Consider the following 13,653-nt stretch of genomic DNA (forward strand, 5'->3'; position numbering starts at 1 on the left):
CAAAATTTTTTAAATTGGCACACAGTGCTACAGAATCGCCAACAACGATTTCTAAAAGATTTCTATCACCGATTTCTAAACGAAGTATTTACGACAAAATTTATCATTACCTCTACAACAAGAATAGAAATAAGCCATGTAATGATAACACTCATGCGAAGTGTTCCCTCACGAGATCTCTGATAAGGCCATTGGCCGACCATCGACAGAAAAAATCTACAAACGTCGTAGTAATCCTGTTTATCATCTTTTTTTACTGAATTCATATTTGCCTAATGAAACTGTTTCTCTTCCGCGTTACACTCTTATTTGAATTTCGAACTTTTTTTACGGAACTCTTTCCATGAAAAAAGTCAATAGTTCATGATACCGCTTTCTATGCTACCACGATGACTACATTTACATCAATAATAATGCAACTATGTTCTAAAATTTTCTTTCCCGCGAAACACATCGAGCAGAATATTCAAAGACGTTATGGCATCTGAAAAGATAACGAAACTTTTCCTCTCTTTTTTTTACTCTGGACACCAAGAAAACACTGCTCTAAGTTTGCGAACAATAAGAGGCTATGAATAATGTAAGTGCACGTGCGATTTTACCATATTGTTTCACGCAAACCTTATTACAGAGTGTAATATCGAGAGGCTCGTAAGCCCCCTTGACAGATGGAACGATACTATCTAGTTAGCGAGGGAGGACTTATTGATCAGAAAATGATAATGTCATAAAACCACTATTCACATCTGACGCCGTTTTTCTGCGTTTATCGCGCGTGCCTTGTTACCCTCGTGGATAACCCTCAGTAGTAGTTTTTGCAATAAAATCAATTATGTTATAGGAACATCTATTCATTTTATCATATGTGTTTACGTATATGTATGAGGTAGGAATATATATATCATTTCTTTTTAACATCAAGAGTAAAATATACAATATTTCGATGAAATTATTAATTGTAAAATATACTACTTATTGTTTATCCTACTTATTGTTTATCTTATTATCGTGAATGGCTCATTAAATCATATAAAGCATATTGATACGATATGATTATTTCCTATTAGTCGCAACATCACTTCGGTGTTAACGTTGTGTACTTTACTAAATGTGTCACAATGGATTCGCTTCCATCAAGTGAAGACAAAAAAAAGTAGTAGTCAAAAAAGTAGTAGACGTGTCAAAGAAACACGATCTAAGTGCAGAAATACATATGTGCATGAATTATTAGTGTATTATGAAGGGGAAATAACTGCACTGATTAGTTTACAGCTTGACAAGTTCCACAGACGTGAATCAGTCGAGAAATAATAAGTTAAAGATAATAATGCGAGTAATAATGCAGTTAAAGAAATACCCTTTATTAATAGTATATTTCTGTGCCTATTGTAAATATTAGAAATCCTATAGAAAACGTATTTTTTGGAAAGATTGAAGACAACATTTATTAATAATATCGTATATATAGAATAGAATAGCATAATATCTTATCGTATGATAAAAGTTCTTCAGTTTCTTGTTTATATCAATAATAAAATGAACGCGTTTATTGTTGTAACACACTGAGCAATAAAAGCATATATTGTAAAAATTATCTTTTGACTAATTGTGATGTCATATCTGCGGAATATTGGAGAAATTTTACTAAACGTGTGGTAACAATTATCGGTCCTCCGTCACGGCTCGCTGAAGGATGACATTACCGTAAAGTAGGAGACCGAAGTTTGCATAATCTAAATACGAACATTTAAAAATTGTATAGATTTGTGCGTATATTAGCTTATAATGATATTACATGTATCGCAATAATTACTTTACCGAAGTAAAACTTTCTAGACAGAATATATATATCTTTCCGGCAGACAATGAAACAACTTCCGAGCTTTTTCTCATGGCGAACAACAGCATTCTTTGCGACTTCACAGGTATGGTGTACCATAAGCCATTATAACTAAAAGATTACAATTATGTACAAAAGAAATGCCGCTCGGTTACAGAGAACAATCTAATATTGTCAATATTTCCATGCACAAAAAAACAATTATGATTAAATTAATCTAACTTATTTCATTAAATAGGATTTAATTGAACAAAATAGAATTATTTATTATTATAAATATTACGGCATTCAAACAGAACTTAAGTTTAACCATAGTGAGAATATGATTACTACTGATCTAGTTATAACATCCAAGTGTTTGATTATTATATCAAAGCATGAATGACATGTTCGTCAACAACTGTTTATTAAATTAAACAAAAATTTTGATTATTATAATCACAATATTCTGGTATTCAACGTTGATTATATCGTAAGCAGACATTATACAATAAATCAGTCAACCCGAAAAAGATTAAACTAATTTCGTTTTTCACATGGAAAATAATCCTGCTAAATAACGAACTAATTTACCTCCAATTTATTACAAATTTCAATTTTTCTTACATTTTTGCGTGTGTTTCAAGACTATGATTTATCAATTTTTGTCCCTGATAGCTGAAAACTAGTAAATGGAATAACTGAGCTACGATATATATAAAGAATTTCATTACTGCTATCATATCATTCTGCAGTTCTTCTGAGAGCTGGAACAAAAGGAAAATAAAATCAAATTTTAATTGTGCAACACAATAATGCATTTAAAATCTTACAATCCTGTATATTGAAAAAACTCACTTGTATTAAACTAGTGCTCATGACAATCACAATAATCAAGATTTGTATGGCGAAGGATAAAGTAAAAGTTTTCTCGATAAGAGTAGCAAAGCTGTCGCAAACATAACAATTATTATGAAAAATTATTGTTTATAAGAAAATATTGGAATCCATTTCAATTGAAGAGATACACTCGCAAAAATGAGCTTAGCATTTTTGAAGGAAAATACATAAACATTTATTGCATTACTCACTGTAGAGTTCTTTGATGAAGTTGAATGGAATACGCAATATTTTCGACATATACATCATTTGAAATATTACTCAAACACTTGTCCGTAATATTGCGTTTGTACAAGTGATATTCAAACCTATATCTGGAAATATTATTTATGTGCAATTCGCATGAGTGTTTTAAATTATATTCTTGATATTCACGCATGCATAGACAAAAACTATAATTATTGATATATTATAATTGTACATATCATGTTTTTACACTGGTATTCGGTTGTGCTGATATAATGAAGGTCATTGGCTAAATGAAGGCTTGCTAAATGTCGAATGTGTTGGTTTGTAATGTAAATAATACCCCACAATAGCGAAAAGGCCGCAGACGTGTTCGACCAAAGTTAAAAAGATGCAATCGTGCGCGACGACTCCGGCAATACATATCAAACTACCCAATGTAAGATGAGAATATATGTAGTAAAAGTATTTAGTCGCATCGATGAAGTAGTATGCCGGAAACGGCGATATTATCGGACGAGATTCGTTCAAGGGAAATATAACGTCCATGATACGCGGTAAAAGAGCAGTTGTCCCGAATGTCAACATAGTAACGTAAATGCATGTTGCAAGTTAGTTTCGTTGTGTATGAACAAAATGTCGAATGTGTTGGTTTGTAGTGTAAATAATACCCCACAATGACGAAAAGGGCGCAGACATGTTCGACCAAAGTTAAAAGAATACAGTCGTGCGCGACAAGTCCCGCAAATGCCACCAAAGCGCCGAATTCAAGATGGAAAAATATGTAGTAAAAGTATTTAGTCTCGTCGACGAAGTAGTACGCCGGTGCCGGCAATATTGTCGGACGAGATTCGTTCAGGGGAAATATAACGTCCATAATACGCGGTAAAAGCGAAGTTAGCCCAAATGTCACCGTAGCAACATAAATGCATACTGCAAGTTAGTTTAGTTGTATATGAGCAAAATTATTTATATCATAGATGTATTCATATCATCTTCTAATATTAAATAAATAGTTCTTTGTAATTAAAATCTATTATCACAGTTTATAATTAAAGAAAAAGAGTTTATGATTACGAAAAGAAAAATAATCATTAGCCGAAGCTGCAATGTCCCTTACAGGCGTATGCGAAAGTGTACCATCTGCCGTTTATGGCATACCTCTTCATAATTTCTCGTTCCTCTTGAGTGTCAAGAATATTCCAATCCGTGTGTAAATGTTTTATGAGGTATTTAATCTACAAACGTAAACGATATATTCGATACGTCGGATAAAATATGCTCGCTAACTACATCAATATTGTAAACAGATTGTGCTAAGTAACTTTGTATCAGTAGTTTGAGACTAACGTACTTTTTGATTATTGAAATAACAAGTTAATAATTTCAGGAGAGCTATCCATACGGTTAAATGTACTGGTACAGCTTGAATTATGCACTGCGTTGTCTCGCATACGTAAAACTGTGCTGCCTGGAAAGAAAATATTTAAAATTATTCGCGTTAACGTGAACAAATATCCTGCAAACACAAAATTTTCTAAATTGGCACACAGTGCTACAGAATCGCCAACAACGATTTCTAAAAGATTTCTATCACCGATTTCTAAACGAAGTATTTACGACAAAATTTATCATTACCTCTACAGCAAGAATAGAAATAATCCATGTAATGTTAACACTTATGCGAATTCTTCCCTCACGAGATTTCTGATAAGGCCATTGGCCGACCATCGACAGAAAAAATCTACAAACGTCGTAGTAATCCTGTTTATCATCTTTTTTTACTGAATTCATATTTGCCTAATGAAATTGTTTCTCTTCCGCGTTATACTCTTATTTAAATTTCGAACTTTTCCTACGAAACTCTCTCCATGAAAAAAGTCAATAGTTCATGATACCGCTTTCTATCCCGCCACGATGACTACATTTACATCAACAATAATGCAACTAAGTTTTAAAATTTTCTTTTTCGCAAAACACATCGAGCAAAATATTCAAAGACGTTCTTGCATCTGAAAAGATAACGAAACTTTTCCCCTCTTTATTTTGCTCTGGACACCGAGAAAACACTGCTCTAAGTTTGCGAACAATAAGAGGCTGTAAATAATGTAAGTGCACGTGCGATTTTACCACATTGTTTCACGCAAACCTTATTACAAAGTATAATATCGAGTGGCTTGTAAATCCCCTTGACAGCTGAAACGATCTAGTTAGCAAGGGAGGATTTATTGATCAGAAAATGATAATGTCATAAAACCACTATTCACATCTGACGCCGTTTTTCTGCGTTTATCGCGCATGCATTGTTACCCTCGTGGATAATTCTCAGTAGGAGTAGTTTTTGCAGCAAAAACAAATATGGGGAACATCTATTCGTTTTATCATATGTGTTTACGTGTATGTATAAGGTAGGAATATATATATCATTTCTTTTTAACATCAAGAATAAAATAAACAATATTTCTATGAAATTATTAAATTAATTGTAAAATATACTACTTATTGTTTATCCGTGAAAGGCTCATTAAATTATATAAAGCATATTGATACGATACGATTATTTCTCATTAGTCGCAACGTGACTTTGCTGTTAACGTTATAATTGCTTTACCAAATGTGTCACAATGGATTCGTTTTCATCAAGTGAAGACGCAAAAAAGTATTAGGCAAAAAAGTAGTAGACGCTTCAAAGAGACACGATCTAAATGCAGAAATACGTATGTGCAGGAATTATTATGAAGGGGAAAAAAACTGCACTGATTCGTTTATAGCTTGACAAGTTCCACAGACGTGAATCAGTCGAGAAATAATAAGTTAAAGATAATAATGCGAGTAATAATGCAGTTAAAGGGATACTCTTTATTAATAGTATATTTCTGTGCCTATTGTAAATATTAGAAATCCCATAGAAAACGTATAGAAAACGTATTTTTTTGGAAAGATAGAAGACAACGTTTATTAATAATATCGTATATATAGGATAGAATAGGATAATAGCTTATCGTATGATAGAAGTTCTTTAGTTTCTTGTTTATATCAATAACAAAATAAACGCGTTTATTGTTGTAAATCGCTGAGCAATATAAGCATATATTGTAGTAACTACCCCTTGATACTGTTTGTGATGTCATGTCTGTGGAATATTGGAGAAATTTTACTAAACGTGTGGTAACAATTATCGGTCCTCCGTCACGGCTCGCTGAAGGATGACATTACCGTAAAGTAGGAGACCGAAGTTTGCATGATCTAAATACGAACATTTAAAAATTGTATAGATTTGTGTGTGTATTAGCTTATAATGATATTACATGTATCGCAATAATTACTTTACCGAAGTAAAACTTTCTAGACAGAATATATATATCTTTCCGGCAGACAATGAAACAACTTCCGAGCTTTTTCTCATGGCGAACAACAGCATTCTTTGCGACTTCACAGGTATGGTGTACCATAAGCCATTATAACTAAAAGATTACAATTATGTACAAAAGAAATGCCGCTCGGTTACAGAGAACAATCTAATATTGTCAATATTTCCATGCACAAAAAACCATTATGATTAAATTAATGTAACTTATTTCATTAAATAGGATTTAATTGAACAAAATAGAATTATTTATTATTATAAATATTACGGCATTCAAACAGAACTTAAGTTTAACCATAGTGAGAGTATGATTACTACTGATCTGGTTATAACATCCAAGTATTTGATTATTATATCAAAGCATGAATGACATGTTCGTCAACAACTGTTTATTAAATTAAACAAAAATTCTGATTATTATAATCACAATATTCTGGTATTCAACGTTGATTATACCGTAAGCAGACATTATACAATAAATCAGTTAACCCGGAAGAGATTAAACTAATTTCTTTTTTCACATGGAAAATAATTCTACTAAATAACGGACTAATCTACCTCCAATTTATTACAAATTTCAATTTTCCTTTCATTTTTGCGTGTGTTTCAAGACTATGATTTATCAATTTTTGTCCCTGATAGCTGAAAACTAGTAAATGGAATAACTGAGCTACGATAAATATAAAGTATTTCACTACTTATCATGTCATTCTGCAGTTCTTCCGAGAGCTGGAACAAAAGAAAAATAAAATCAAATTTTAATTGTGCAACACTATAACGCGTTTAAAATCTTACAATCCTGTATATTGAAGAAACTCACTTATATTAAACTAGTGCTCATGACAATCACAATAATCAGGATTTGTATGGCAAAGGATAAAGGAAATTTTTCTCGATAAGAGTAGCAAAACTGTCGCAAACATAACAATTGTTATGAAAAATTATTATTTATAAAAAAATATTGGAATCCATTTCAACTGAAGAGATACACTCGCAAAAATGAGCTTAGCATTATTGAAGGAAAATACATAAACATTTATTGCATTACTCGCTGCAAAGCTCTTTGGTGAAGTTGAATGGTAAACGCAATTTTTTCGACATATATCTTATTTGAGGGATTACTCAGACTCTTGTCCGCAATATTGTGTTTGTATAAAAGGTGTTCAAACTTAAATCTGTAAGTATTCGACTGCTATTCGCATGAATCGGCGTTTTTAAATATTATATTTTTTATATTCTTACACATGCACGAACAAGAACTAAAATTATTAGAATATTATATTTGTACATATTTCACATTTTAACACTTGCTGTGCCGACGTAACCTCGGTCATTTGCTCGTAAAATGTCGAATATATTGGTTTGTTATGTAAGTAATATTTACCCCACAATACCGAAATGACCGCAGACGTGTTCGACGTAAGTTAAGAAGATGCAATCGTGCGCGATAAGTCCGGCAAGACATACCACACCGCCGAACTGGAGATGGAAAAATATATAGTAAAAGTATTTAGCTTCGTCGCGAGTAATATGCCTCATACGGCAATATTATTGGACGAGATTTGTTTAGAGGAGATATAACATCCATGATACGCGGCAAAAGTGCAGCTATCCCGAATGTCAACGTACTAGAGTAAATGCACACTGCAAGTCAGTTTTGTTGTGTGTAAATATAATTATTTATATAATACATGTGATTATATTATCTTTATAATATCTCAAAAATAATTCATTATGATTACAGTTAATGATTAAAAAAAAAAGAGATTAGGATCACGTAAAGAGAGATACTCTTGAACTGGAATGTCTCTTACCGGCGTATGCGAAAGTGTATCATCTGCCGTTCAAGGCATACCTCTTCATAATCTCCCGTTCCTCTTGAGTGTCGAGAATATTCCAGTCCGCGTGCAACTGTTCTATGAGATATTTAATCTACAAGCATAAATGATATATTCGATACCTCGGATATAATATTCTCGTTAACTGTGCAGCAACATCATTAACAGATTATACTAAATAACTTTGTATCAATATTTTAGGAGTAACATACTTTTCCATTATTGAAATGACAAGTTAATAGTTTCACCACAGCCATCCATGTGGTCAAATGAATTGATAAATTTTGAAATATGCACTGTCGACTCGCATACGCAAAATTGCGCTAGCTAGGAAATAAAAATATAGAGTTATTCCCGTTAACGTGAGAGAATAAATATGTTACAAACACAAACTCTTCCAAACCCGCACACAATGCTATAGAATCGCCAAAGGCGATCCATCACCGGTTTCTAAAAGAAGTACTTATGACAAAAGTTAGCATTATCTGTACAACAAAAATAGAAAGAAGCCATGTAAGTACAACATTCATGCAAATTATTCTCTCACGAGGCCTCTGATAAGGCCACTGGCCGACCATCGACAGAAGTTTTCTATACATGTGGTAGTAATCCTGTTTGTTACCTTTTTTAATTGAATTCATACTTGCCTAAGCAAATTGTTTGCCTTCCACGTCACAATATTGTGTGAATTTCGAGTCTTTCCAACAGAACCCTCCCCATAGAAAAAGTTAATAAATATTTCATGATATCGCTCTTTTTTGGCCTGGCACAATGGTTACATTCGTATTCTATCAATAATAGAGCAGGTGAGTTTTAAAACTTTCTGTTTTGCGTCAAGCAGAATATTCAAGATAAGGCTTCTTCCATCTAAAAATGATACCGAAACTTTTTCCTCTTTTTTTTTGTTCTAGACGTCGAGAGAACGCTATTCTAACCTTGCGAACAGTAACAAGCTGTAAATAATGTATGACCCACGTGTGAATTTATCATATTATTTCATGCGGACGTTACTACAGTATGTAATGTCGAGGGAGATTCGTAAGCTGTAGAGGCGGCTGAAACAATATTAGCTATTTTCGCAGAGAAAGACTTATTGATCAGAAAATAATAATGCTATAAAGCTACTTGTTTCTCGTGCCGTGTTTCTACGCACGCTTACCACAATGTTTACCGCCCATGTCTCGTAACATTTGCGGATAAACGCAGAAAAAGCAATAAACATGGGGAATATATCGGGAACATCTGTAGGTTAATATTCTGTACGTTCAATACGAACGATAGTATTGAAATAGTGCAATAAGTTAAAGTGAAACAAATATGCTTCCTCTCACTCTAACCTATTGCATTAGTTCAGTAGTGCAGCTAAAAAGAACAAAGCAATTGTTGTTCACCCGTGAGGGTCATGAGTGAGCCATGTAAAGCACATTGACAATAGTATTATTTCATATTCGTCTCTTTGGTGATAATGTTGCTGTACTAAACGGTTACAATGGATTCGTTCAAGTGGAAACGCAACGTCTATGGCAAAGAAATAGTAGACCTTCCAAAGAGACGGTATCTAACTGTACAAAGAAACACATGCAGGAATTATCAGGAAATAGCTTGTCTCTAGTGAGTTCATGAGACGATCGTCTTATACCTTTATTAATGTAATCGTATGTCTAGGATAGAAAAATTTGTTGTTCATATTAATAATAAAATCAACGCGTTTATTGTTGTAACCCATTGAACAGTATAAGCATATGTTATAGTAACTACCCCTTACTGTTTGTGATGTCATATCTGTAGAATGTTGGAGAAATTTTACTAAATGTGTGGTGACAATTATTAGTCTTCAGTCACGGCTCGCTGATGGATGACATTACCGTGAAGTAGGAGACCGAAGTTTTCACGATCTAAATACAAACATTTAAAAATTGTATAGGTTTGTGCGTGTATTGGCTTATAACGTTGTTGTATGTGGCGTAGTAATTACTTTATCAAAGTAAAACTTTCTAGACAAAATATGTATATCTTTCCAGCTGACAAGGAAATAATTTCCGTGCTCTTTCTCATGGCGAACAACAGCAGTCTTTGCGACTTCATGGGTATGTACCACATTGTATCTAAAAAATTATTATTATATACAAAAGAAATGCCGCTCGGTTAAAGAGAACAATCTAATATTTTCAATATTTTTATGCACAGAAAGAACAAATATGATTGAGTTAACATGTTTGATTAAACAAGATTTAATTGATCAAAATAGAATTTCTGGTTATTATAATGAAATATTCCGATAGTCAACCAGAATTTAAATTTAAATACAGTCAGAGTTTGGTTACTACTGATCTCGTTATAACATCCAAGTATTTGGGTATTATATCAAAACATGAGTGAACATGACATGTTTGGTCAACAATTGTTTATTGAACTAAACAAGAATTCTGATTATTATAATCACATATGCTGATATTCAACGCTAAATATATGCAAACATTATACAATAAATCTGTAAATTCAAAAAATGGTGCAACGCGTAGACAAACGAGTCGCAATTCGAAAGTCCCACGTTGAATCCCAATAGGACAAAGTGCGAATTTCTTTAAACATAATTATAAGATAATAAATATAAAATCTCCAATTTTAGACAAAATATTTTTACACTTGCACTTCCAGAAGTAACTTTTAATTTTTAAATTAGTAAAATTATTAGTAACAAATATATGTTGAATTTAATCCTGTTTAGTTCATGATCAAATTTGTCTGGTTACTTGATTCAAACGTTTGTAACCAAATTTATCTGATTACTGTAACAAAAAACATGATTGATACATATTTCAGTAAACATACCAATTATATTTTGGTTGCAGTATACTAAACTCTAATTGATTCAACCAATTTCTTTCGCCACATGGAAAATAAATCTGCTAAATATAATGGACGAACCTATCTTCAATTTATTACAAATTTCAATTTTCCTTACATTTTTGTGTGTATTTCAAGACTATGATTTATCAATTTTTGTCCCTGGTAGCTGAGAACTAGTAAATGGAATAACTGAGCTACGATATATATACAGAATTTCATGAATTGCATCATATCACCTTGCAGTTCCTTCGAGAGCTGGAGCACAAGAAAAATAAAATCAAATTTTAATTGTACACCACATTAGCGCGTAAAAAGTCTTACAATTCTGTATATAAAGAAACTCACTTGTATTAAACTGGTGCTCATGGCAATCACATTCATCAGGATTTGTATAGCAAAGGATAAAGAAAAAGTTTTCTCGATAAGGATGGCTAACCTGTCGCAAACATAACAATTGTTATGAAAAATTAATGCTTATAAAAAAATATCGGAAATCATTACAATTGAAAAGATGCGTTCGCCAAAATGAGCTTACCATTTCTGAAAAAAAATTCATAGAACGTTATTAAATTACTCACTGCAGAGCTCTTTGATGAAGTTGAATGGAAAACGCAATATTTTCAACATATATATCATTTGAAAGATTAATCAGGCTTTTGCTCGTAATATTGCGTTTGTACAAATAATTTTCAAACCTATATCTGCAAGTATTTATATGTAATTCGCATGAATCTGCGTTTTTGAGAATTATATTCTTGATATTTATACATACACGAGCAAGAATAAAAATGATTAACTTATTACATTTGTACATATCATGTTTTTACACTGGTATTCGGTTGTGCCGATGTAATCTAGGTAATTTGCTTGTTAAATGTCAAATGTGTTGGTTTGTAGTGTAAATAATACCCCACAATGACGAAAAGGGCGCAGACGTGTTCGACCAAAGTTAAAAGAATGCAGTCGTGCGCGACAAGTCCGACCATTTCCATCAAACTGCCGAATTCAAGATGGAAAAATATGTAGTAAAAGTATTTAGTCTCGTCGACGAAGTAGTACGCCGGTGCCGGCAATACTGTCGGACGAGATTCGTTCAGGGGAAATATAACGTCCATAATACGCGGTAAAAGCGAAGTTAGCCCAAATGTCACCGTAGCAACATAAATGCATACTGCAAGTTAGTTTAGTTGTATATGAGCAAAATTATTTATATCATACATGTATTCATATCAAAGCTAATATTAAATAAATAGTTCTTTGTAATTAAAGTATATGATCACAGTTTATAATTAAGAAGAAGAACTTTATTATTAAGAAAAGAAAAATACTTATTAACTAGAGCCGAAATATCTCTTACAGGCGTATGCGAAAGTGTACCATCTGCCGTTCATGGCATACGTCTTCATAATCTCCCGTTCCTCTTGAGTGTCGAGAATATTCCAATTCGTGTGTAAATATTCTATGAGGTAATTAATCTACAGGCGTAAACGATATATTCAATATCTCGGATATAATATGCTCGTTAACTACAGCAACATCGTCAACAAGATGTACTAAATAATTTCGTAGTTTGGGACTCACGTACTTTTCGATTATTGAAATGACAAGTTAATAGTTTCACGAAAGCCATCCATACGCTCATATTTACTGATAAGGTTTTAAATATGCACTTCGTCGTCTCGCATACATAATAATATGTTACCTGAGAAACAAAAATATAGAGTTATTCGCATTAACGTTGAAAAAATAAAAATCCTGCAAATACAAAGTTCACCAAATTCGCACACACAATGCTGCAGAACCGCCAACAGCAATCCATTACTAAAAGAAGAACTTATGACAAAAATTAATATTACCTGTACCACAAGCATAGTAATAAGCCATGTAGTGATTACACTCATGCAAAGTATTCTCTCACGAAGCCTCTGATAAGGCCATTGGCCGATCACCGACAGAAATATTCGACAAACATCGTAGTAATCCTGTCTATCATCTTTTTTAATTAAATTCATACTTGCCAAAAGAAACTGTTTCTCTTCCGTGTCACACTGTTGTTTGAATTTTGAACCTTTCCTACGGAACTCTCTCCATAAAAAAATCAATATTTCATGATACCGTTTCCTTTCCTTGCACGATGGCTATATTCACATTCCATCAATAATAGAGCAGATAATTTTTAAAACTTCTTTTTTCGTGAAACGCGTCGAGCAGAATTTTCAAGAGCGTTCTTCCGTCTGAAAACGATAACGAAACTTTTCCTCTCTTTTTTTGTTCTGGACGTTGAGAGAACGCTGCTCTAAATTTGCGAACAATAACAGGCTGTAAATAATGCATAGTACACGTATGATTTTACCATATTGTTTTATGCGAACTTTATTACAGAGTTTAATGCCGAGAGGTTCGTAAGACTCTTTGGCAGCTGAAACGATAGTATCTAGTTAGCGAAGGAAGACTTATTGATTAGAAAATAATAATATCATATAACAACTACTCACTTCTCTTGCTGTTTTTCTGTGTGTATCACGCAACCCTCCTGGATAAACGCAGTAAGAGCAGTTTTTGCAACAAAAACAAATATGGGGAATGTCTGATTTGATCATGTGTGTGTGTGCATATGTGAGGTAGGAAAATCTTTTCTATTTGATTTTTAACATTAATGGTAAAGTAAAAGATATATCGATAAAATTAGTGAA

The 13,653-nt window shown here is 32.7% G+C and overlaps 2 protein-coding genes across 2 annotated transcripts in view; both read right to left on the reverse strand.

Annotated features, from left to right (window-relative positions):
* The window catches only part of LOC116841423 (odorant receptor 13a-like), a 3,161-nt gene extending 2,895 nt beyond the window's left edge, over nt 1-266 (reverse strand). Inside the window, exon 1 of the mRNA XM_032809319.1 lies at nt 111-266. Coding sequence (XP_032665210.1) covers nt 111-266 — 156 coding nt within the window. The remainder of the gene's footprint in view (nt 1-110) is intronic.
* Nucleotides 267-1,676: 1,410 nt separating this feature from the next.
* LOC116841424 (odorant receptor 13a-like) lies at nt 1,677-12,972 on the reverse strand. Its single transcript, XM_032809320.1, has 13 exons — nt 12,817-12,972; nt 12,546-12,662; nt 12,318-12,435; nt 11,870-12,131; nt 11,306-11,396; nt 4,260-4,376; nt 4,026-4,143; nt 3,577-3,838; nt 2,911-3,033; nt 2,678-2,768; nt 2,447-2,586; nt 1,819-1,951; nt 1,677-1,733 (listed from the first exon to the last, which is right to left on the reverse strand). The coding sequence occupies exons 1-13, from the start codon at nt 12,970-12,972 to the stop codon at nt 1,677-1,679; spliced, it is 1,785 nt and encodes a 594-aa protein (XP_032665211.1).
* Between the last annotated feature and the right edge of the window lie 681 nt (nt 12,973-13,653).

Source organism: Odontomachus brunneus, unplaced genomic scaffold (genome assembly GCF_010583005.1).
Source record: "Odontomachus brunneus isolate Ranch 3 - 2012 unplaced genomic scaffold, Obru_v1 Obru_scaffold_015, whole genome shotgun sequence".
Taxonomy (NCBI): Eukaryota; Metazoa; Arthropoda; class Insecta; order Hymenoptera; family Formicidae; genus Odontomachus; species Odontomachus brunneus.

Coding starts and splice junctions, on each gene's coding strand:
- LOC116841424 (XM_032809320.1), bottom strand. CDS start 12,972: ATGAATTTAATTAAAAAAGATGATAGACAGGATTACTACGATGTTTGT. Junction 3,034..3,576: donor GCCCTTTTCGTCATTGTGGG/GTATTATTTACA, acceptor TAATATTTCCAG/ATATAGGTTTGAATATCACT. Junction 1,734..1,818: donor GTCTAGAAAGTTTTACTTCG/GTAAAGTAATTA, acceptor GTTCGTATTTAG/ATTATGCAAACTTCGGTCTC.